This window comes from Camelina sativa, chromosome 4, assembly GCF_000633955.1.
Source record: "Camelina sativa cultivar DH55 chromosome 4, Cs, whole genome shotgun sequence".
NCBI lineage: Eukaryota > Viridiplantae > Streptophyta > Magnoliopsida > Brassicales > Brassicaceae > Camelina > Camelina sativa.
The window spans coordinates 405,744-429,673 of record NC_025688.1 but is presented as its reverse complement, the minus strand read 5'-3'; the positions used below and the strand labels follow the sequence as shown (position 1 = coordinate 429,673).

At 43.9% G+C, this 23,930-nt stretch overlaps 1 protein-coding gene across 1 annotated transcript; it reads right to left on the bottom strand.

Annotated features, from left to right (window-relative positions):
* On the bottom strand, positions 13,899-17,961 carry LOC104779445 (transcription factor IIIB 60 kDa subunit-like). Its single transcript, XM_010503807.2, has 18 exons — positions 17,838-17,961; positions 17,643-17,717; positions 17,485-17,566; positions 17,285-17,360; positions 16,894-16,982; positions 16,714-16,799; positions 16,522-16,578; positions 16,288-16,400; positions 16,030-16,118; positions 15,830-15,916; positions 15,650-15,730; positions 15,356-15,499; positions 15,086-15,245; positions 14,920-14,990; positions 14,692-14,772; positions 14,429-14,608; positions 14,274-14,330; positions 13,899-14,195 (listed from the first exon to the last, which is right to left on the bottom strand). The coding sequence occupies exons 2-18, from the start codon at positions 17,702-17,704 to the stop codon at positions 13,998-14,000; spliced, it is 1,713 nt and encodes a 570-aa protein (XP_010502109.1). The 5' UTR covers positions 17,705-17,717; positions 17,838-17,961; the 3' UTR covers positions 13,899-13,997.

Sequence of the window (23,930 nt, the reverse complement as noted above, 5' to 3'; positions counted from 1 at the left end):
ACTTCCTTCCAATAGAACCAGGAACCTCTTGGTTGCTGCTCTGCGGAACGACCTCCTCACTGTGACCCCACCAAATGTTGCAAGAGGTAAAGACAACTACTACTGGACAGTGGGGGACGATACATCCACCACTTTCTCCACCTAGAAAACTTGGAATTTCATTAGACCGTCAGTTGAGCCTCAAGCTTGGGCCAAAGCAGTCTGGTTTAAAAGCTGTGTCCCTAAACACGCCTTAACCTTCTGGATTGCCAACTTAAACCGTCTTCCAGTGAAAGTAAGGCTCTTGAACTGGGGAATGAACATCTCACCTGTTTATCTCCTCTGCAACTCTGAAGCAGAAACCCGAGACCATTTATTCCTTCATTGCACCTTCTCTGAAATGGTCTGGTCACAAATCTTAATGCGGCTTGGCCAACATGTCAGTATCTTCGCCAATTGGTCTACAATGATCTCCTGGCTCCTATCTCGATCTCCAAACCTCTCCTCCACTCTTAAAGGTATAGCTGTTCAAGCCACTATCTATATGATATGGAAGGAAAGGAATACAAGGCTTCACGAAGGTTTACTTGCCACCCCCTTTGCTCTCTTCTCACAGATTGACCGCAGTATAAGATACACTCTCCTGGCTCGGCTTCACCGCAAAGGCTGCGCACGACTTTTATCCCAATGGTTCACCCATGGCTTCTAACTCCTAGCTTCGCGCACTTTCATTAGTTCCTATGGCTTTTTATTTTTTTTGGTCATAGCAGCCCTCTTTAAACTCCTAAGTTTTGTACTTAATCGCACTTTTTGGTAATATAAATTCACATTTTTATCAAAAAAAATAAATAAAATAAATAAAAAATAAAATTTCAACTTGACAACATCATGCGGATGCGTTACAACTCTTCTACTCTTGTGGACCATATACATCAATGCTTTGATTTGATTGATATTCGCATGCCTTATGCATACATGTTCAAAGCTTAATGGGTTGGTAATTTGCGATAATCATTGATCTTTTGCCTTTTATATATGTTTACTCGATCGATTGCGCTACTTTACGTTGATTACGGAAGACAAAAGGTGCATGCCAAAGAAAATTACATATTTCTCTCATTTACTATATACTATAGATGCACCTTTATTTAGTCGATGAAATCTGAAAGTGTAGTGTACTTGTCAGGTACAGGTACAGTCGTGTCTAAATTCTTAATTAATTATGATCCACTAACGAGATAGTTAAAAGGTAACATGCATATTGGTTGTGGACCTAACCGCAAGTGTCGACTGATACTACAAAGATGAGAAAAGAAAAGTCCGAAATGATGGTCTCCTTTGCAACTTGGAAAGCTCATTAAATACATAACAGCTGATACAAATATTTCCACATACTCCTATCTTTATCATATAAATTCTATATGTATATATAGAGGGTTTCCAAATATCATTAATCATCGATTATGAATTGAATAGTGTACAAATAATCACGAATTCATAATCGGGTTACACATATTTTTCCACATATACTCGTATCTTCATCATGGGGGTTTCCAAAAATCATTATTTTATCATCGATTATGATTTATGAGTTGATCAGTAGATTTTTTTTTTTCCTAAATCATCTTGCCAATTATCTGTACACTATTGAAAGTCAGTCAGCATTTATGTAGCTTGATTTAAAGAAAACAAAAATTAGGGCTACATTTTTGACGAAATCATAAGATTACCTGAACTTGTGATCACAATACAATAATAATATGTTTATATATGCAGTATAAACGCTCTATATACAAATACAATTAAACGTGGTTGTTTATAAATGCTGATAAGGAGAATCTAGAAGTAAGAAATGTTCAAAGAACGTGGCAAGACCATGAAGGTTATTATCCAAAAAAAAAAAAACATGAGGGTTAGTTACACAAGTACGTAACGTAATCACTGCGTGAGAAGCATATATGGGCCCTTAATATCGATATATATGTAACTTGTAAGCAAGCTCACGCAGGCATTCCCTGCGAAGTTGCCAACCTCGTCCACTAATAATGACTTAAAACATTTGAATCTTTCTTTATGGTCAATATCGGTCATCAGTAACTCTTAAAATTATACTTTTCGTCTGGAATGGATTTTTTGAGGTCTCGAAATACATTCAACAACAGAGGAGTAACATTATTATCAATACAATATTGGTTTATGTACGTATTAGTAATTTAATTAATAGTATAAAGATTATTTTATAATTTGCTGATATATGGATATCGTGGTTCAAATTAAACAGCTACATTAATTAATACACATTATTTACACGTGCATCATCCGGTATATATAAATATATATTTCGTAATTCGTAGTTGTTAGAAGCATAGATCATAATATCCTTTTGTCCGGACGATCTTTGATGATAGTTGTTAAAAGCATAGATCATCCATCTTGGACGTAACGTACGGAACAAAAATTTAACCATGGTTTCTATGAATCATACTACTTCCGCTCCTCGACTTTCGTAAGCACCTGAGCTTCACATGAACCGACATCACTCTTGCAACAAAGATGGATCTATTCCACGTAATTAACTAATTAAGAGACTAAGAGTAATCATCAAAAATAAGAATAACAACGTGTTGACCCGGAGTGTGTTTCCTTGATAAGCAATTATACCTATATATGTCGGATGTAGAGATTTCCTTATTGTTACAAACAAAAGACTAGCTAGAGATAGGTGAAAGACAGAACTAACTAACTCATATATCATTTCCTAGCTAGGCAGCTGCTAGTTGCTCTCCTAAAAGCAGCTGTTGTTACGGAAAATGCACATTTTGAGCTTTGCACGTTAAAAATGATCGATTTTGATGGTCATTTGTCTAAATTAGAGGGCTCTCTTGCTTTAAACGTGACCATGCATTCATTTAGACCAGGTGAAGAGAAGCGAACTAGTTAGCAGATGGTAGGGCCACTAAAAATTATTCTTACATTTTTAGAATGATCAAATACAACATGAAAGAACAAACCATGAAGAATATATAAGTGAACCATTGGACAACCTGAAAAAGATGGATTGCTACTAAACCAGTTGTATGACAAAGAAAGAAAACGACGACTTATACATCAATTTGTGTGAATTGTTTATGGAAGACTCTTTATCTCAATATATGGTTTACCCATTTCATAGTTTGTTTTAGTTTCAATTTGGCATTTTAATTCTCTTTTAGCCGTAGAAGCTCGTTGCCCCCTAAAGCTTTTATAGTTAATTTGGTTCCATTTTGGTAATACAACTTCACATTGTATTTTTTTTTAAAAAAAAAAAAAAGAGAAGAAGCTGAAACACCTAGAAAACGGTTCAAAGTTTAGTGGGGGAAAAGAAATATATATGATTGTTGGTGTTGGGTTTCGCCAGATATGGGCCCAAGAGATAAAGCCCATTAAAGAAAAGGCTATAAGGAATTCGAGGTGGGCCAGCGAGAAGCCCAGTAAGAACACGTCGGTTGAAAAGGGTTCCGAGTCAAACGAAGAGGAGGAGTTCAGAGTGGTTGAGAAGATCTTGGAGCGATGAGGCAAGATTCGAGGAGGAAATCCAGGGCGTCGTTCAACAATTCTCCTTGGCTTTATAATCAGCGTATCTAGTTAGAAAGGGACCATCTTCTTGTAACTCGAATATCCACTAACAAATAGAGAAAGCAGATCCAGTTCGTCATTCTTGTTATTATATCGATTTTAACCGGAAGCCTGCCCCAAGATCCCTCTTAATTCAATTGAAATATTAAATTGTTGTTTTTTCGGTCAACAATTTGGCGCCGCCTGTTGGGACATAGGTCTTTCTATTCTCAAAAACCAATCACCCCAAACAGATTAAGACGAAATGGATCCGTCTAATGCAGCCATCCCAGAAATCATTCTTGATCACACTCGAGCGACATCTCCCTACGACCATAATGCGACTGGCGACAACTCGCCGTCGCCGGTACACCTTGGGACCATTGCTAGCAACCCCCAAACTTTCAGGGAGCGATCCCAAACCCGATCCGAGCTCGAGCACCCCAGCTCAGCTAGAGATGGAACTGTCCATAGAGCAACCGTTGTCCAAACGACCGACCAAGGCTCCTCCGGCGGTTCAAATACCGTCCGCCAAGAACCTGTTTCCATCTAGGGTCCCAGCAGTTCTTCCCAAGGGAGATCCTCCGTGATCGCGCCTATAGGCCCCGCACTTCCCTCGGGAAACAAGAACCAATCCCGAGTATGGACCCGCCCTAAAACCAATGGGACGAGCAGAATCGGGCAGACCACGGCACCAACGTCGGTGGTAGCAGCCCCCGGCACGACCGATCTCGCCAAAATACAAGGGATGTTTGCCGTCCTAATCGACAAAACCCAAAGTTAGGATGCAACAAACCGAGCTCTGATGAGAAGAATCGAGTGGCATGAGCAAGAGTTCGCGCTCCGAGGGAACACCGAAGCGTCCTAGGGGACACCGAAGCATCCTAGGGGAGTATGCGCCAACCCGGCGTCACCCCGATGGATCCTTCGGCAGAAACATTGCCTCGGACTCGTCTAGACTTCATGTCGGTCCAGGTCACGCCATCTGGGATCAGAGCGCTACCAGTGTTCTCATCCTCGGTCCAGCTCAACGCTCCTGACACCGCCGGATACAGCGACAACGCGAGCACACGACCCGTTCACCCCCTTTGGCGGGGTACGATAGTTCTCAACCGCCAGGGCTTGACGCCTTCGGCGCGCCCAGGAACCCTCTGATTGAGACTAATCCATCGCTCGCAGGGGACCTTCTGGTAGGAACGAACCCTTTTGCAGCAAACAGCATTCGCCTCCCGGCCCCCGGGGGAACATGCGGTAAGCGCCCGCTTCCTCGCGGATTACATGAATAAGGCAAGCGCGGAAATGGCCCAGATCCGTTCGAGGGTCCATCTAGCCACTAGCGCAGCCTCGAACATAGACCGTGTTATTGCAGAAACAAGACAAACACCATTCACCGATCGGATAGCAAAAGTCCGCCTAAGGGACGTCGACAAGCTTCGCCTACCCGAAAACGCGGGCGCGTCTGATCTAGGAGCACATCTCTGTTCATTAAGATTGGCAATAACTACGGTATACCTCACCGACGATGAATGCAAGGACGGTTATTGCCGTTATTTCGCTGAGACTCTCGTCGGACCCGCTCTAGAATGGTTCGCTAGCCTCGAATCCAACTCCATTGATAGTTTTGACCAGCTCGCAGCAGCATTCCTAAAACAGTACTCGGTCTTCTTCCAGGCCAAGGTAACGGAGTCGGACCTGTGGCTTTTGGTCCAGGGAAAGGACGAACCGCTCCGCGAGTACGTCGCTCGGTTTAGGGTAACCAAGGCCAGAATAGCCAATCTTAATGACGAGGTCGCCCTAGCAGCCCTCCGGCACGGCCTATGGTATACTTCAAAGTTCCAAGAAGAAATCACGGTTCGACAACCCCCGTCCCTCGACGACGCACTCCACAGATCCATCTTCTTCGCCAGAGCCGAGGAGGAACAAGCCACCATGGCCAAACTCCACAAGTCGGCAAAGGCGCCCTTCGTTCCTCCCAAAAGAAACTTTTGGAAGGAATCCACCGAACCTAACCTTCACGCCTTTTCGGTCGATTCAGGACCCTAGGCTAAAGATCAAAATTTTGACCCCAAAAAGTTCTGTAAGTTCCATAAGGTGCGAGGCCATTACACTGACGAATGCAGAAGTGTGGGACGCCTCCTCGCAAAGAAACATGAGGCGGGAGAGTTCGGGGATATCGACCTCGAAAAAGAGGGTGAAAAAGCTAGAGAGGGAAATGCAACCGCAAAAGACTCCGCCCCAAAGTGCGAGAGAACCGACGAGGCTGAAGGATCTTCCTCCCCTCCAGCCCCAAAAAAGCGTATTGACCTAGTGTTCAAGGGACTCACCCTGTGTCCTGTGTCGGAGCTCTCCGACTTCGATCTTTACCCCACCTCCAGCACCTCGCAAAGTTGCGAGCTGTCGACTTCGAATCTCGCAATGCTTCAAAATTTCCAGTTCGGAGCACAGGGTCGACTACATCTCGGGAGGGTCTTTCTTGTGTCGCGACTCTGTCAACTCGATCAAAGCATACCAACAGAGAGTCGAGACCTATCATCGAGAGCAAAAACCCCGCTCGAATCTGACCATGAAATCACGTTCTGGGAAACCGCACGACGAAGCTTTAGTCGTGTGCCTCGATGTCGGAGGATGCGAGCTTTCAAGAATAATGATCGATACCGGGAGCTCAGTTGACCTCTTGTTTTATGATGCTTTCAAACGGATGGGTTACCCCGACTCCGAACTAAAGGGAGCCAAATCCCATTAACAGGATTTGCCGGCGACATAACCCTTGCCAAAGGGACTGTCCAGCTAATAGTTGAAGCTCGGGGGTTGAGACGTTTGGTCGACTTCGTCGTCGTCAACCGACCAGTGCCCTTAAATGCTATCCTTGACATACCGTGGCTGCATGGGATGAAAACAATCCCATCGACATACCATTAGTGCGTCAAGTTCCCGTCTTGCAATGGAATCATGACCATTTATGGCAGCCAACGCACATCCAAAAATGCTACATGGGCGGTTACGACTTAATTAAAAGGTCTGCCAAATAGCAATTAATGATTAAGGACGAGCTCGTCAGATTCCTAGAGCAGAACCGCGACACCTTCGCCTGGTCCTGTGCAGACATGAAAGGTATTGCCATCAGCGTTACGTCACACCAGCTCAACGTCGCCCCTACCTTCAAACGAGTAAAACAGAAACGTCGCAAGGTCGATCCTGAAAGGGCAAAGGCGATGAACGACGAAGTGGATCGTCTACTAAAAATAGGATCAATCCGGGAAGTCCAATATGCCGAGTGGCTCGCCAACCCCGTTGTGGTTAAAAAGAAAAACGGGAAATGACGAATATGTATTGACTTCAAAGACCTCAATAAGGCATGCCCAAAGGACAACTACCCCCTCCCGCATATCGATCGACTCGTTGAGGCCACCGCAGGGCACGAGACCTTGTCCTTCATGGACGCCTTCTCAGACCGAGGCACTTACTGTTATAAAGTAATGCCTTTTGGGTTAAAAAACGCAGGTGCAACCTACCAGCGGTTGATCAATAAAAATTTTGCCGATCACTTCGGAAAAACAATGGAAGTCTACAACGACGAAATGCTCGTCAAGTCGACGCGCAAGCAAGACCACGTGTCTCAACTCATGGAATGATTCAAGATCCTGAACCAGTACGGGATGAAGTTGAATCCCACTATGTGCACGTTCGGCGTCGCATCCGACGAATTTCTAGGGTACTTGGTCACCGAACGGGGGATCGAGGCGAATCCCAAGCAAATTGCTACTTTTCTCGAAATGTCGTCCCCAAAAAATACTCGTGAAGTTCAGAGGCTAACGGGAGAATAGCCGCATTGAATCGCTTCATCGCCCGATCTACCGATCGCTGACTTCCGTTTTACCAGATGTTGAAGGGCAACCGAAAGTTTGATTGGGACAACAAATGCGAGGAAGCATTCCGAGAGCTAAAAAGGTACCTTACCAAGCCCCCGTCCTCTCCAAACCTGAGGATGGAGAGCACGTCTTCCTCTATGTCAATGTATCCACCGCCGCGGTCAGCGGGGTACTAATGTGAGAACACGACGGGGGACAAAAACCTATTTATTACGTCACCAAAACCTTGGTCGATGCCGAAACACGGTATTCCCCAATGGAAAAATAGGCCCTAGCGGTCCTGATGTCCGCTCGAAAATTACGCTCCTACTTCCAGTCTCACACGATCGTGGTGATGACATCCCAGCCAATCCGGACAATTCTCCACGGTCCCAGCCAATCCGGTAGACTAGCCAAATGGGCAATTGAACTAAGCGAGTACGATATTGAGTACCGGCCCCAGACGTGCGCTAAGGCACATGTACTCGTAGATTTCGTGATCGAGCTCACCACAAATAACAACCATACCGACAATCATCCCCAAAAATGGTCGCTAAACGCGGACGGGGCATCGTTTAGACAAGGGTGTGGGGTCGGAGTTCAACTCATCTCCCCCACCAACGAGATCATGGAACAATCCTTCCGGCTTGGGTTCACAGCCTCGAACAACGAGGTAAAATACAAAGCCTTAATAGCCGGGCTCCGGTTGGCACTAGGTTTGGGAGCTAAGGAGCTCACCGCCTACAACGACTCGCAACTCATCACCAGCCAGTTCAACGGTAGCTACGAGGCAAACAATGAACGAATGGACGCGTACCTCCAAGTCGTCCGCTCCTTAACCAAGCAGTTCACCTCGTTTGAGCTCACCAAAATTCCCCAAGGAGAGAACTCCGCAGCCGACGCCCTTGTAGCGCTTGCCTCTACCTCAGACCCATCCGTCAGATGGATTATACCCGTAGAAAGTATAGACGAGCCCAGCATTTCCATCCCCATCAAAGCCCTCGGGGTCAATCAGATCGGGGAAGGAAATCGCCCCAACATGGCAGAATCCAAGCAAGGACCTGACCTAGACGACGAACTCTTGGCAGAGCACGACTCAGAGGACGAACGTGATGAAGAACCCAAGACGGATTAGCGAATCTCAATACGCGAATACATCACGAACGGAACCACCCCCGAAGACCGGTGGCAAGCGCGCAAGCTCAAGGCGCATAGCGCTAGGTTCTGCCAAATCGGCAGAGAACTATACAAGCGATGCTCTTCAGGGCCATACCTCAGATGCGTTCACGGGGAAGAAATTCAGAACATTATGATCGAGGCCCACGAAGGACCTTGCGACAGGTGTCAACATCATGCGCCCATGATAAATCAGCCCACAGAGTTGATGAGCTCGGTCTCCGCTCTTTATCCATTCATGCGATGGTCGATGGATGCCATCGGTCCTCTCGAGCAGTTGGACAGGCGACGCGTGACTAACCTACTGGTCGTCAACGATTATTTTACTAACTGGATCGAAGCCGAGTCCTACCAGTCTATCGCTGGAGAACACGTAAAGGATTTCCTGTGTAAAAACGTGGTGTGCTGTCACGGTATCCCTTACGAAATCATAACAGATAATGGTACCAATCTAATGTCCTCCGCGGTATAGAAGTTTTGAGACGTTTGGGGTATACGCCTAACCCCATCCACACCTCGATACTCCCAAGGCAACGGGCGAGCCGAGGCAGCCAATAAGTTAATCCTGCACGGCCTCAAACGACGCTTGGGGGCCGCCAAGTCCGGCTGGGATGCCCAACTTCCTGGTGTCTTGTGGGCCACCTGAACCACCCCGCATGGTAGCACCGGCAAAACTGCTTTCTCTCTGGCATACGAGATTGAAGCCGTAGTATCGGCGGAAATATCTGTGGGGAGTATCCATCGAGTTGTCTGCCCTATAAACGAGAGCGCGAATAACAAGGCCTTGTGTGACAACCTCGACGTCATTGACGAGAGGAGAGAACAAGCGTTAGTACGCGCTCAAAATTACCAAAACGCCATAGCTCACTTTTACAATTCTAAGGTCAGACCACGGAGCTTCGTCGTAGGAGACAGAGTGCTCCGTAGAGTATTCAACCAAAAAAGGAGAAAAATGTCGGGAAGATGGGAACTAAGTGGGAAGGACCCTACCGGATCATCGAAGTTATCCGCAATGGTGTATACCGTCTTGAGGACGAGAGCAATGGCAAACCCGAGCTGTGGCCTTGGAATGTCATGAACCTAAAGAAGTACTTTCACTAAGTACCATCAATAACCGAAACTACGATCTGACTTGATCCCCTTAAAGGGTACGTAGGCAGCTCAGCTCCGCGAGCTCAGCCACCTCACTAATTTCTCCACCTTATGTCGAAATTTCCTTACCAACGAGATCGCCCCTCTCAAATCTACTCGATAAGTAACAACAACATCGACAAAACAAAAAAAGAAGCCTCTCACTATGTAATCTCGATTCCGAGTATCCCTCATAGCGACCCCCTGAGGTCCCAACGGGAAGCCACAAGGCGACCCCATGCAAGTCTCTTAAAACCTTGCTACTCGAACACCTACACACGACACGGTCAAACAATATGCACCCTAAAAAAGGAAAGGGAAAAGAAAACCCCATGAGCTCAAATCCGGCGAACTCGAGTTCGTGACAGCGAATTCACACAAAACAAACACTGGGACTTTTCTCTTCTAAATAAAAAAGAGAAACTAGGTAACGTAACTAAAAAGAACGCAATCAAAAGGGGAAAAAATGATTCAAGGATTTAAAATCCTTCCCATGCAAAACAAATCTCGGATAATAACCCTCCCGGGCAAACCCAACAAAGTCTGAAAAGAAAGGAAAGTAAAACAGGAACAACAAAAGAACAGGGCATCAGCTTCAGCCCTCGAGTCCGTCAACCCACCAGCATTGCTTCCATGCTCATCCAGACCACGCTGGACTCCGGTTCCAGCGTCGACCTCCATTGGGGCAACCTAGTCCTCCAAAATCTGGGGAAGGTCAAGCTTGCTCACCGAGAAGTGCGACACCACAAGGGAGTCGGATCGAACAGCGAGAGCCGCCTTCTGAGCCCCCAAAATCCGCAGCTCTTCCTCCATTGTGGTATTATCTTCTCTGATCTGCTGTACCAGAAGGAGGTTGGACTCGATTTCCGCCAGATCACCGTCCACGCGGACTTCTCCTTCTTCCTTTCCTACTTGATCTTTATGGAGTTCAGGATCACCCGGTAGTCCTAAGTCAGCTTGGCCCTGGCATCTTGAACCGCCTGTCGAATCGCCTCGGCATGTCGCTGTTTGGCCCCTGCGGCTTTACCTTTAACCACCGGTTTTCTTTTAACAACAGTTCACGATCCCGACGGCTTTGGCCTGAACAGCCTTGGCCGAAGCAAGGTCAGCCTCAGCCACGACCAGCTTCTCTTGAGCAGCCTTTAAGTAGGCGACTTCCCGTTCCAAGGAGGCAGCTTTTCCATCGGCGACCGCCTCTCTCTCCTGAGCAGCCTTCACGGCTGTTTTCAGCTCGTGAACCACCCGCGTAGTGTTCTCCAGCTCAGCGATCTGAGGAACATCCTTCAGCCTCCGCTCATAAAGGGCCACTAATTTGTTGCTGGCGGCTACAGCCTGTAATGCGTCAAGGTCCTGCGGTGGCTTGCAGGGCGACTTCCTCGGCTCTCGCGTCCCTTGTCATCACCAGCTCGTGGAGCATCAGTGCGAGCTCTTTTTAGAAGCAGGGAAGGCTCACTGTGGGTGGACTACGAGCTGACCAGCATTACCTCTCGAGCTGGGCCCGAAGGCTCGGCTGAGGTCATGAGAGTCTGGTTCACTTCTTCACTCTCGGCCCGAGCAGGGTCGGGTTGAACGGCTCAGAGGGCAGAAGCCAACGCGACATCTACGTCACCAGCGCGAACTTGGTGTGAAGGCTAAGACTGTTCTCGAAGCTCGCTGAGCGTTGGTTTCCTAGTCATGATGAGTGGTACATAGGTCGACGATGAACTAGAAGATCGTAGTGGGACAGGAGTGTCTGTTCAAAAACCATAAGGTTGCGAGTTAGTACCGCATGAAATTGCAAAACTTGCCTAAAAGCTAAACTAATAAAATTTATGGAAAAACTCCTTTACCTGGACGAGCAGGAGACCGTGCAGCAGCGTCGACCCTTGACTGTTCAGCGGGGATCAGTGGGTTTGGAATACCGACGGGGACAACCTCGGGTGGGACTAAGGCCGGAGCGATCGGGGCGTTAAGCGCTGTGATGATGTGAGCTTGCGTGAACGAACTCCACCTGACTTCTCCTCCCTGTAGCTTGTCCACTAGTGCTTGCGTTGACAGAGTGTTCGGATGGTCGCCAGAATCTGCGAAAATAGGATTCGGCTCAGTATCATGGATTTACAATTAAAAAAAAAAATGAACTATTTATAGGATCTACAAAGGGTCAGGGGTCATCCTGACCCACGCAAACGGCCCACTGGGTCGGGAGACGAGAGAACTTGAACCGTCCCACCGAGGCGGGAGTGACACATAAATAGAAATATTTCTCTTGCCACCTATCATCCTTTCCAGGGATTGCCTGGGTTATCTCTCGGTTCTGACGTCGGGACATGTAGAATGTTCCCTGGAATCCCGAGTTATGTTTAATCTGGCACAACTGCAGAATGTCGTCAACCCCCAAATCAAGTCCTACCTCGCGTCCCCGTACGTAAAGGCCAATGACATGTCGAACGAAGTTCAGACACATCTGGGGGAACGACATCCGGAGCCGCTGAAAGATCAGCATAACGATCTCCAAGATAGGAAAGATGAGCCTGCATCGCTCGAAATACGTGATGTAGGCATAGCAAAAACCGTCGGGAACGGTTTCAGGCGAGAACGAGTCCCCGGGAGAGAGCGTCATCTTGACATCGGGAGGAACGCCATGCTTCTGGCGGAGCTCCGTGAGATGTTTCTCGGTGGTGATTGGAGGTGTGTGGTTACCCCAGAGCTCGAGTTGACGCATAGTTTTAAAGGATCGACTTTGAAATCGGCTAAACACGATGGGAAAGATCTTACGATTCAAGGAAAAAAAAAAAGAAAAGGAAGCAAGGGCAGAAGAGAGAGCGAAACCCTAAAACAGTTAAAAGCGAAGGGGAAGAAAGAAATATTACCTTGAAGTAGTGGATGAGTGTGCAGTTATGACGAGACGTGTGACTAATGACTTATAAGTCATAATTGCTTCGGTTTTTGTAATCCCACAAATCTCTCCTTCTCTGATCCTTACCGTTCAGCAAATCTATCTCTTCTCGATGTTGGCCGTTGGGGCGATTCGTATCTACCGTCGGATCTTAAGAGAGAGAAAAGTAATCATCACAGATCTCGGGAATCAGGATTTGGCGTGTCCGCCTCGAAGCAGATCGCGAAACCGAAACGTCGGGAGATTCCCCGAATATTCGCCTTTAACTTGAACATTAAGTTAAAAGGCTGGGGGGCAATTGTTGGTGTTGGGTTTCGCCAGATATGGGCCCAAGAGATAAAGCCCATTAAAGAAGAGGCTGTTAGGAATTCGAGGTGGGCCAGCGAGAATCCCAGTAAGAGTACGTCGTTTGAAAAGGGTTCCGAGTCAAACGAAGAGGAGGAGCTTGGAGTGGTTGAGAATATATTGGAGCGATGAGGCAAGATTTGAGGAGGAAATCCAGGGCGTCGCTCAACAATTCTCCTTCGCTTTATAATCAGCGTATCTAGTTAGAAAGGGACCATCTTCTTGTAACTCGAATATCCACCAACAAATAGAGAAAGCAAATCTAGTTCGTCATTCTTGTTATTATATCGATTTTAACCGGAAGCTTGCCCCAAGATCCCTCTTAATTCAATTGAAATATTAAATTGTTGTTTTTCCGGTGAACAATGATGCACTCACACAGGAATTAAAAATTAAAGGCCACAAAAATTCACATACATAACCGAAAAATGTTAACCCGGATCAAACAACCCGGTACAACTCAACTGAGTCAACATTAGAAATGTTGATCATAGAGAGGGAGAGAGATGGATGAGTCAACGAAATAACCGAAAAGGCTGTTAGACGCTGTTACCTGGAGCCCCGACAGCAAACGGTAATGTTATTAGGGATGTCATATGCTTATATTAAAGCATACTAATCTGGTAGTGCGGTACTTACTAAACGGGTAATGCTAACATGATGGTTGCCACTTTGCGTCATTGTATACGAAGTTGACAAGCCAGCTTCTGAGTCGCATAGCTGTAAGAAAAATGTGTCTGATGTCAGTCAGGCAAGAAATGTGTCTGATGAGTGTTTGCTGTTATTTTCTCTCGTTTCAACTGAAAAACTAGTGTACTAATTATGTGATAATGATAACTTTATGGTTTTGTGAATGAACTCTTCAGAAGAGTTCTTAAAGCCTAGCTCGATTTTTTTTTTCAATTTTCTCAACTTGTTGCTAGAATAATGAGACATCATGATCGTCTGGGTGTTCTTCCAAACCATAGTACCCTCGATTAATATTCACTGTGTCCAAATTGAGTGTCAAGACTCAAGAATCAAAATATACAAGTATAAAGTATCATCTCTTAATACAATCCAAAATCATAACCATCCTCTTCCTCTTCTTCCACTTCGTCTTCATAGAATTTCTCATCTGTGTTCATCTCGTATGGTGCTGCGTCATCTTCTTCATCTTCATCTTCATCTTCAACAGTCTCATGCTCTTCCTTGTTCTTCTCTGTAACTGTCTCGGTTTTCGATTTCTTCTGTGACTTCTCAGCTGGCTGAAAGAAGAAACAAGAACAAAATTGTATGTATAGACCTGGAAGTGATGACAAGTAAGGAAACAAGAATAAACTTACGCAATTAGTATCAAAGAGCTCGTCCAAAGCATCGTAGTTGATTAACCCACTGAGTCTCTGTACAAGACTCAAAATCAGAAACACAAGAAAACTCCAAACGGTTTCTATCGAAAGCTATATATCTTTTTGACAAAAGATATAACTAGATATTTTACCTTCCTCTCAAGTGTTCGTCGAACTGCTTCCCCGACTGTAGCTGGTGGAGGCGCGTTCTTTGCTTCCTCAGCACGTTTTTCTCGCTTTTCCTTTCTAGATTTCGCCACGGCTGCTTTAGAAGCTTCGACAAGGCTCCCCGGGTTTAAAGCCTTCAGGGCTGCTTCCTTTGCTGCTTGCTCCTACCAAAACAGTATAAAATTCTTCTCAGAGTGTCTGAATCCAAGAGAAGATAAATATAGCCTATATAATATATAACAACCACCTTAAGATAGTCTCTGTTTTCTAGATTCCAGCCCATCGTCTTCAGCTGCGTTTCTTTCTCATCAAGAAGAATGTCATCCACCTGGTAAGTATTATGACCAACGAATCAAATGTTAATAAGTTGAAACTCTAAGTACTAAGGAGGGTAAAAGACTGCTCCATTTCATGTCGACATAATTAGCATCTAATACAAGACAAGACAAGACAAGAAAGCAAAACCATTGCCAACCTCAGAATCATCGGCGTCAGAAAGGTTGCCTGATTCATCCGACTCCCCATCTATTTCTCCTTCTCCTTTCTCTGGACAATGCACGCACACAAAGAGCTCAAAACGATAGCTAGCAAAAAAACATTAATCTGCTGATTATTAGACATCATGCAAGTACACTACTCACCCTGACATTGTTTTTCCCTTTTGCTTACATTTACTTGCTCATAGCTACCAATTCCTCCCACGTTTTCTTCTCTAGCTGCTTTTTCCATTCTCTCCTTCTCTGCTCGCTGGAAAGCAGGAGGATCCGACCCACCAACAACTCCACCAGAAATTTTAATGAACTGCCGGAAAAATTATTTCTGATTGTGAACTCTCGATCGGAGCCATTAATTTGTCGCCAGTTTCATAACCATAAAATAAAAATTGGAAAAAGACAAGTCCGGAGACTTACATCATCGTGACAGTCCTTACATAATCCATAACCAAAAGGTTTTAAATCCTTATGTTTACAGTTCACTACTCCTTCGTCAGAATTTGGTCTTCGGGTATAAGTTTTTTTACGCAATATGTTTTCGCTTTTATCAAGCTCATCAACCTAGACAAGCATGTACAAACAATTGAAAAAGTATCAGCATAAAATCAACAAGTAATTATATGAGGCAAAAAAAACTTTTTTGACAACATCTAATATATTAGCGTATAACTCTACAACTAGAAACGATTTGAACATAATCCTGCAACTCACAGTTAAATTTGCAGCCTCGGTATTAGCAAACTCATTCAATCTTTTGGTTATTGTTGCTTCACACATATGCACCGTTTTTGCCTGAAATTTTTTTAGAAAACACACATCAAATCCGAAACATCTCCTTGCTCTCTCATCTTCATAACAATACAATATTATTTACAATGATCATATTCTTACAATATCTGCCCTAGAGCACGTGATACCATGAGAAAGTGCAGCTATGTAAATTGCTGCTCCACATATTCCACTTGGTTTCCGGCCGGTCTGCAAAGCCAATAAATAGATGGCCAACATTAACACAAGCCATAATAATAAATAACTCTTAAGACAAAAGAACATGTAGGAAACTATCCTTGTAACTATAAATAAAATCGCACCTGCATCCAATCTCTCTTCATACTAGATATAATGCTTGTAACCGTTTTCAAGAAATTTTTTGGAATATTGTTTGCACCTTTCAATAAGCCTGCAAGTGTATAATGAAACAAGGATTTGATATAACTGTTTGTATTTGGACTGATATGTTCACACACACCAACTAAAATATATATATATATATATAAAATAGAATGTTGTGCATCATCAACCCGATAGATAAAGAAAAAGAATGGGAGCCAAAAGGACGACATACGTACTGTTTACGAATCGAGGAATGTAGATTGAAGGATCAACAAGCTCCTCATAGTTCCTGTTTTCCACAAGGTACAGCAATTCGCAGAGTTGCAAGTAGACAGAACCTAACTCGTAACTAGACATGAAACCAAATTAATATATACCAGCATTACTCGACGACTCTGCATGCAGTAGTCTTAACAGGCTGTATCAAATAAAGAGAAAAGTAGTATGCGAATGAAAACAACTCATCTTACACGCTAACTCGAAGGTAGCTTGAAAAATCAATAAGAAGTAACGGAATTTTCTCTGTCCTACCAAGTAAAAGAAAGCATTTTGGTTAACATATATACAGCGAAATAACGCATCACCCGTAACATCATAACTCATCAGAATGATATATAACGAGGGAAAGAAATCTGTAAGTAGGATTTTACTAAGATTCTAACCTGCAAGTCCTGCAAGTCAAGTAGAGACAGGAAGACTGTACAAGTTCAGTTCTGCGCCCTTTAGTGAAGTTTTGGTGAAGTGCCATCTTCAGAAGATAAATACAAAGTTAGACGAACGCGACCGTGTAAGAATTGACTAATAAATAATATTCAGAGGATATGTAAAAAACCTAAACATACTTCAAAGAATTTGGCAGCCGTCTCAATCAAATAATCTTTTTCATCACCAATTCCCAAGGCATCTTTCAAATTCCTTAACTCATCTTTAGCTGCCAAAACAACAAAAAAAAAGGTAAGCATGTCTCTCTCTCTCTCTCTGTCAGAGCAAAACACTAAGGATCAAATTTGGCACAAAGGTAATTAAAGAGTCTAACAATGACAGTCGCATGGCCTCAAGATGTGAAATACAAGTACAGAATAAGGAGTTAGGAGGCTAAAAGATGAGCCAGCAGTGAATGTGTGCAAGTGGTAAAGATCAAAGTCAAACCGAACATAAACGAAAGCTGAAGACTAGCTAGATCATGTATCAGGGGGCCAGGCCAGCAGTGAACAGAAGAAAGTGTTATTATACCTATTCTCAATCTCCTTTCACGTGAGATTGAAATCCCACTCTGAACACTCCTCACAATGTTACCAGACGCTTGGCTCTGCAGACACAGAAATAAATAATTTCAAACCACTAGCTAGAGAGAGAAGAACATCATCATCTTTATATCTTAGAAGAGATTTGGCAAATAATAATAATAGGAAGCTTTGCGTAGATAGATAGACCTGTCCAGCCGCATTCTTAACGAATGTAACATCAGTAGAAAAATTGAAGTTTTCCAATATCCTCCCACATAAATCACATGCCCTACCAAAAGCAAAAGCTCATCATAACTCGGAGCTATAGAAACCGCAAGTTTTAAAAAATCCGAAACTCTACTTACAAACCACCGTCGAAGGGGCGGATTCCGGGAACATTCTTCGCACAATGGTTACACCACACCATGGCTGCCCCTCCTCTAAACCTCAAAATACAAACAAGAGAGATTTGAAACAAGAGAGATTTCATTGTTAGAAAAAGCTCGCGAGGAAGTGTAAATGGTATATTCATTCGTGTATGAAAAGAAAAACTCAAATACCCGTGCTAGTTGTGACGGCGACGGCGACGTCGGCGGAGGCTGAAGAAGGCAGAAAGCTGAGAGATTTGCGATCGAGCTCGGGTCTAAAGTGTAACGCAAAAGTTCGCCTAGGATGTTTAAATGGGCCAGAATTTCGCAGGCCTGTCTTATAAAAATTAGCTTGACCCTTTATAATCCCAAGTCCCAACCGTTCGATTCTTTTTCAAACCTTTTTTTTTTCTTCTTATGCCAAGTTGTTAAATTTTTGTTAGAATTAAAGTAAATTTGACTCAGTTAATGAAGGTATAAATGTCACCATAAAACCCCAAAATTGTTATAGAAAGACACCTATGTGTTAATTGAGGGTCCCTTTATATATACTATCTCAATTGAAAATAATTAGTGACAAAAGTGCTAACTTTTTGGGAAATGGATTCTACATAGGTTGAAGAAAACAGGACGGTGTAAGCAATTTTCAACTTGACAACATCATGCGGATGCGTTACAACTCTTCTACTCTCGTGGATCATATACCGAGAGTAACCAGCCATTGTACTCCCAGAACTAGATCATAACATGAGAGAGAAAACGCTCTCGGGCTCGTCCTCCGAGAATTCAAATTCTCACCTCTTTCACCTATTTTGATCTTAGATCTACTCTTACTTCGATAGATCATGATGATTGATGTTTATTGCTTTCCTAAGTTCAATCTCTGTGTGTATCCTCCTCTTTTGGATGGCTCTCTTCATACTCTAGGAGCTCCTCCTATTACCTTTCTCGACTTGGTCACATACCAATCAAAGCTCTTTCTCACGTTTGTGAAGATTTGGTTCTATGAAAAGCTAAATAAACATAGAACATGCTCGGTCCTCGTACTGATGTCGGCGTTGCTACTGCGGTCCGCTCTTTTTCTTACGACGCCGGTCATTTACTCACCCGTGGCCTTTTCTTTTAGCCCATCCTTTCATTCTGAGGTGCTTCACCTTGCCTGGGTCTCGATTGAAGTATTGACTACTGCCCTCGATGTAGATCTGGGTTTTGCTTTGGTCTCCAATGTCGAAACCTCCGGAGAACCTTCTCGTGTATGTAACTGTATTCTCACAGACGGTGATGACGTGCCCTTCGGAGCTGCTGAGACTGGCCTTTTAATTGATCTACCTCCCATCTCAGCATACTATCTTGTCACCACTGAAGTCTCACCCCCAGATGTCGCTGCCCCTGGAGATGGCTCCCTTGGATCTGCTCCGGCTTTGGCCGAGGATATTTTTGTTGATTTTAATGTCATCTACGCTAGAGCAGTTTCTCCCTTTGCTTTAAACCGGACAGATATACTAATCCCAGTGACGCCTCGGAGAAGCTCCGGAGAAATTCTATCCAATGCAGCCGCTACATCCCTTACACAGCGGAGAGGATCCATGGCTCTGCCTAACCGAGACCTTTCTCAATTAAAGATGAAGAAACAGGTTTCTCTCTCTCACCGACGACAATCCAGGACTTCCCGACGAGTCTTCCAAACCTTTCTCACAAGCATGATGAAATCTAGATTTTGTTCCAAACTTCCTGTCGCCGGAAAATTGCTCACCGGCGCAGAGATAGCTTCAGTTGACCTAGCCGCCGACAAAACAACATCACACCTATTTGTCTCTTGTGGTCGATTCGTATGGCATCCATGGGCCTTGATCGTGTTTCCTGTTGGGGAATTTGGTCCATTAATAATTTCAAATATAAGTCCAATTTGTGAGTTTTTGGTGGACTCATACAGAAATATCTATCTTGGCCCAATTACAAAATTCTGGGGATTTTTGCCTACTAAATTTACAAACCCATTTCATGGTGAAATTACAAATCAAAATGTTCTCACAAATTCTTTGAAGCAAAGGATTTCCCGACATTTTGCAAACTTCCCTCTTAGCGAGGTGTCACCATTGCCAAAGTCAAAGATCACTCTAATCAATATCAGTACGGTGGGGTTTGTTACTCCCTCCGGAACTAACAAATGAGGACATTGGCATGGAATTGTCAAGGGGCGAGAGCTAAAGAAACTTCTCGTCGACTGAGAGAGATGTGCCGCATGTACTCTCCAGGTTTTATGTTTTTATCTGAGACCAAGAATAATAAAACATTTCTGCAAACTTTGCAAGTTGAGCTAGGATTTGATAATCTCCAAACTGTTGAGCCTGATGGCACTAGTGGAGGTTTAGCTCTTTTCTATTCAAAGGACTATCCGGTTAAGTTCTTGTTGTTAGATGATCGACTGATCGACATCAAAACTATTATTAATGGAAACCGAGTTTTTATGACTTTTATCTACGGTGATCCTATCCCCGCAAATCGCGAATATGTGTGGGAAGATTAATGCATATTGGAGTTGCTCGATCTGAAGCTTGGTTTATTATGGGAGATTTCAATGAAATAATAGGAAATCATGAGAAAAGAGGAGGAAAAAAAAGATCAGAATCCTCCTTTCTACCTCTCCGTGCTATGATTGATTCATGTGGATTAATCGATTTTCCTTTCCAAGGAATCAATTTTCCTGGATTGGTCAACGGTCAAATGGTAAGATTCGCTGTCGCCTGGATAGAGCCATGGGAAACGAAGAGTGGCACAATATTTTTTCCCACACTAATGTGGAGTATTTGAAGTTGTGGGGTTCAGACCATCGTCCTCTCCTCGCATCGATACTAACACGTCCAAAGAAGTTTTTGAGAAGGTTTATGTTTGACAAGAGGTGGATTGATAAGCCAGGCCTCAAAGAGGCGGTGTTGGACGGATGGGGTGGTGATGATATTTTCGTCGAACGATCCATCATGAAAAAAATCCAAAATTGCAAACGAGCTATCTCTATTTGGAAGAAAAATAACCAAACAAATTCGGAAAAGCTGATTAAAGACCTCCAAGAAAAGATTGATGAGACCTACGAAGATGATGAAGCATCGTCGGAGACTCTCCTCAATCTAAAATGGCAGCTCTGTGAGGCCTACAGGGAAGAGGAAGCATATTGGCACCAAAAAAGCAGAGAACTTTGGCTTGCAGAAGGAGATAAAAACACAAAATTCTTCCATGCTTCCACAAAACAAAGGAGGGCAAGGAACAAGATCACTGGCATCCTTAATCAGCTCGGAGTATGGGTTGATACAGAAGAAGGAATAGAAAAAGTAGTGGTGGAGTACTTCAGCAACCTCTTTTCATCCTCGAATGCGAGCGATCCTACAGTGGCCATTAAGGATGTTCCTACTTTGGTCACACCTGCTATGAACGAGCATCTCACGAAAGAGATCTTAGAAGAGGAAGTCAAACGAGCATTGTTCTCCCTGAATCCAGGAAAGGCTCCAGGTCCAGATGGGATGACTGCAGTATTCTTTCAAAAATTTTGGGAAACCGTAAAAGGTGATCTCACTAAGATAGTGAAGAATTTCTTTAGCTCTGGAATCTTTGATGGCAAGCTAAATGAGACAAATATATGTTTAATCCCGAAAGGAGAACGACCTCGTGAAATGTCAAGATTTCGCCCTATTAGCTTGTGTAATGTGAGCTATAAGGTGATCTCAAAAATTCTGAGCTTACGTCTCAAGAAGTTTCTGCCGGAACTTATATCTGAGACCCAATTTGCCTTTGTGTCAGGAAGATTAATCACAGATAATATACTCATTGCTCAAGAAAACTTCTATGCCCTTCGTTCCAATCAGGCCAACCGGAAAAAATTTATGGCAATAAAAAACGGATATGAGTAAAGCTTATGATAGGGTGGAATGGAATTTCTTAAGAGCTTTGATGGAAAAAATGGGATTTGATCAAAAATGGGTGGGATGGATAATGCAATGCATTACTTCCGTCTCCTACCGTATTTTGATCAATGGAGATCCCAAGGGACGAATTAGGCCAACGCGTGGGATTCGTCAGGGGGATCCAATCTCTCCATACCTATTTATACTTTGCACTGAGGCCCTAATTGCCCAGATTAGGAATGCAGAAAGAGAGGGAAAGATCCAGGGTTTACGTATTTCGAACGCAAGCCCACGTGTTTTCCACCTACTTTTTGCAGACGACAGTTTATTCTTCTGCACAGCCGATCCTCAGCAATGTAAGGAAATTATCGATATAATCCGCTTTTATGGTGAGGCGTCTGGACAAGAAATTAACTTCTCCAAATCTTCTATCATGTTTGGAACCGAGGTCCCGTCCCATATACGTCAAGAGATCAAATCTATTGTTGGGATAGCACAAGAAGGAGGCATGGGTACATACTTGGGTCTCCCTGAGAAGATTCATGGGTCAAAGGCACAAGTCTTTGCATTCGTGAGGGATAGACTCCATAAGAAGGTAAACTTATGGACTTCGAAATTTCTATCCAAGGGAGGCAAGGAAGTCCTGATCAAATCAGTGGCGCAAGCAATTCCGACATATGTAATGTCGTGTTTTCTCTTACCAAAAGCTATATGCTCAAAACTAACTAGCGCGATAGCCAATTTCTGGTGGAGCAATAAAGCAGACAGTAAAGGACTACACTGGATATCATGGAAGCAATTGTGTACTCAACTTTCGGAAGGTGGGCTAGGCTTTAGAACACTAGAAGAATTTAATCTTGCCCTTTTGGCAAAGCAACTATGGAGATTGCTGAGATATCCAGATTCCCTTCTTAGCCGAGTTCTAAAAGGGAGATACTTTCGATATTGTAGTCCATTAGAGATACAAGTATCAAATCGACCTTCGTATGGCTGGAGGAGCATGTTGGCAGCAAAGCAGGTTCTTTCGTACGGAATTCGTAAGACCATAAGCTCGGGTTTTAATACGTGCATCTGGACTGAACCATGGATCCCAGATACGCCAGCACGGCCACCCCAAAGTTTAACTAGTGAGAGAAATCCTTTGATTTGTGTTAACACCTTGATAGATTTCAACACAAAAAAGTGGAAAATTGAACGTCTTCGGGAACTCTTCCCCCCGAAAGAAATTACCCTTATTTTGGGGATTAAACCGAGCTTGAATGCCTCGAGGGACGGCTATTCTTGGACTCTGACAAAGTCTGGAAATTATACCGTTAAATCTGGATACGAAGCCGCGAGAGCTATCTCTCGCCCTGCTTGCGACCTCCCTTCTCAGGGACCTAGTGTTACGACACTTAAGGCGCAAGCATGGAAGTTAAAAACATCACGGAAGCTTAAGCATTTCGTTTGGCAATGTGTGACTGGGTGCTTGGCAACATGTCAATGCCTGCATTATCGCCATATTGGTAGAGATAAAGATTGTCCTAGATGTGGAGCGGAGGAGGAAACTATAAACCATATGCTATTTGAATGCCCCCCAGCACGTCAAGTATGGGCTTTATCGACAATCCCTTCCCATCCTATGGTTTTCCCTTCATCTTCCCTATATAACAACCTCGATTTTCTATATGGGCGTGGCAGAGACTCTGGTGCAACTGATCAAAACTTGAGAATGTTTCCGTGGATGATGTGGTACATTTGGAAGACAAGAAATAAGAAAGTGTTTGAAAATATCTCTGAATCTCCGCAAGATACACTGGAGAAAGCTATCCAAGAAGAAGAAGTTTGGAGAAGAGCAAATAACAGAGACTTAGCACCAGCGGTAGTAGAAGCATGCATACCTTCGATCCCAATTCCTCAAGACTCCCTTGTATGCTTTATAGATGGATCTTGGCATACAGAGGTGGATAGGAGTGGGCATGGCTGGATTGCGTCTATCGGTGATAGAATTCTGCACATGGGTCTAAAAGGATCGCGCAGAAGCTTATCCCATTACATGCAGAGTTAGATACCCTTATTTGGGCTATGGAGTGCTTATTATCGTTGGACTTGGATAAAGCCCTTTTTGCTACGGATTGTTCAGACCTCCTAAAGATGACGTCTAATATCAAGGATTGGCCGACCTTTTCATCATAATTGAAGGATTTTATTCATTTCAGAGATAGATTTGCTAATTTTAGTATTAGATATATTTCCCGAGAGGATAATATCCGTGCCGATAAACTTGCGAAATGTGCAAGAGCATGAGGTTTCTGTTTTTTCCATGTAAGCTCGTCGGTACCTAATTGGCTCTCTTTCGAAGAAAGTCATCTCCGATAACTTAATATATGGGGTTTGATCGTCAAAAAAA

Coding starts and splice junctions, on each gene's coding strand:
- LOC104779445 (XM_010503807.2), bottom strand. CDS start 17,704: ATGGTGTGGTGTAACCATTGTGCGAAGAATGTTCCCGGAATCCGCCCC. Junction 16,800..16,893: donor CGGCTGCCAAATTCTTTGAA/GTATGTTTAGGT, acceptor TATCTTCTGAAG/ATGGCACTTCACCAAAACTT. Junction 16,579..16,713: donor TTGACTTGCAGGACTTGCAG/GTTAGAATCTTA, acceptor TTTACTTGGTAG/GACAGAGAAAATTCCGTTAC.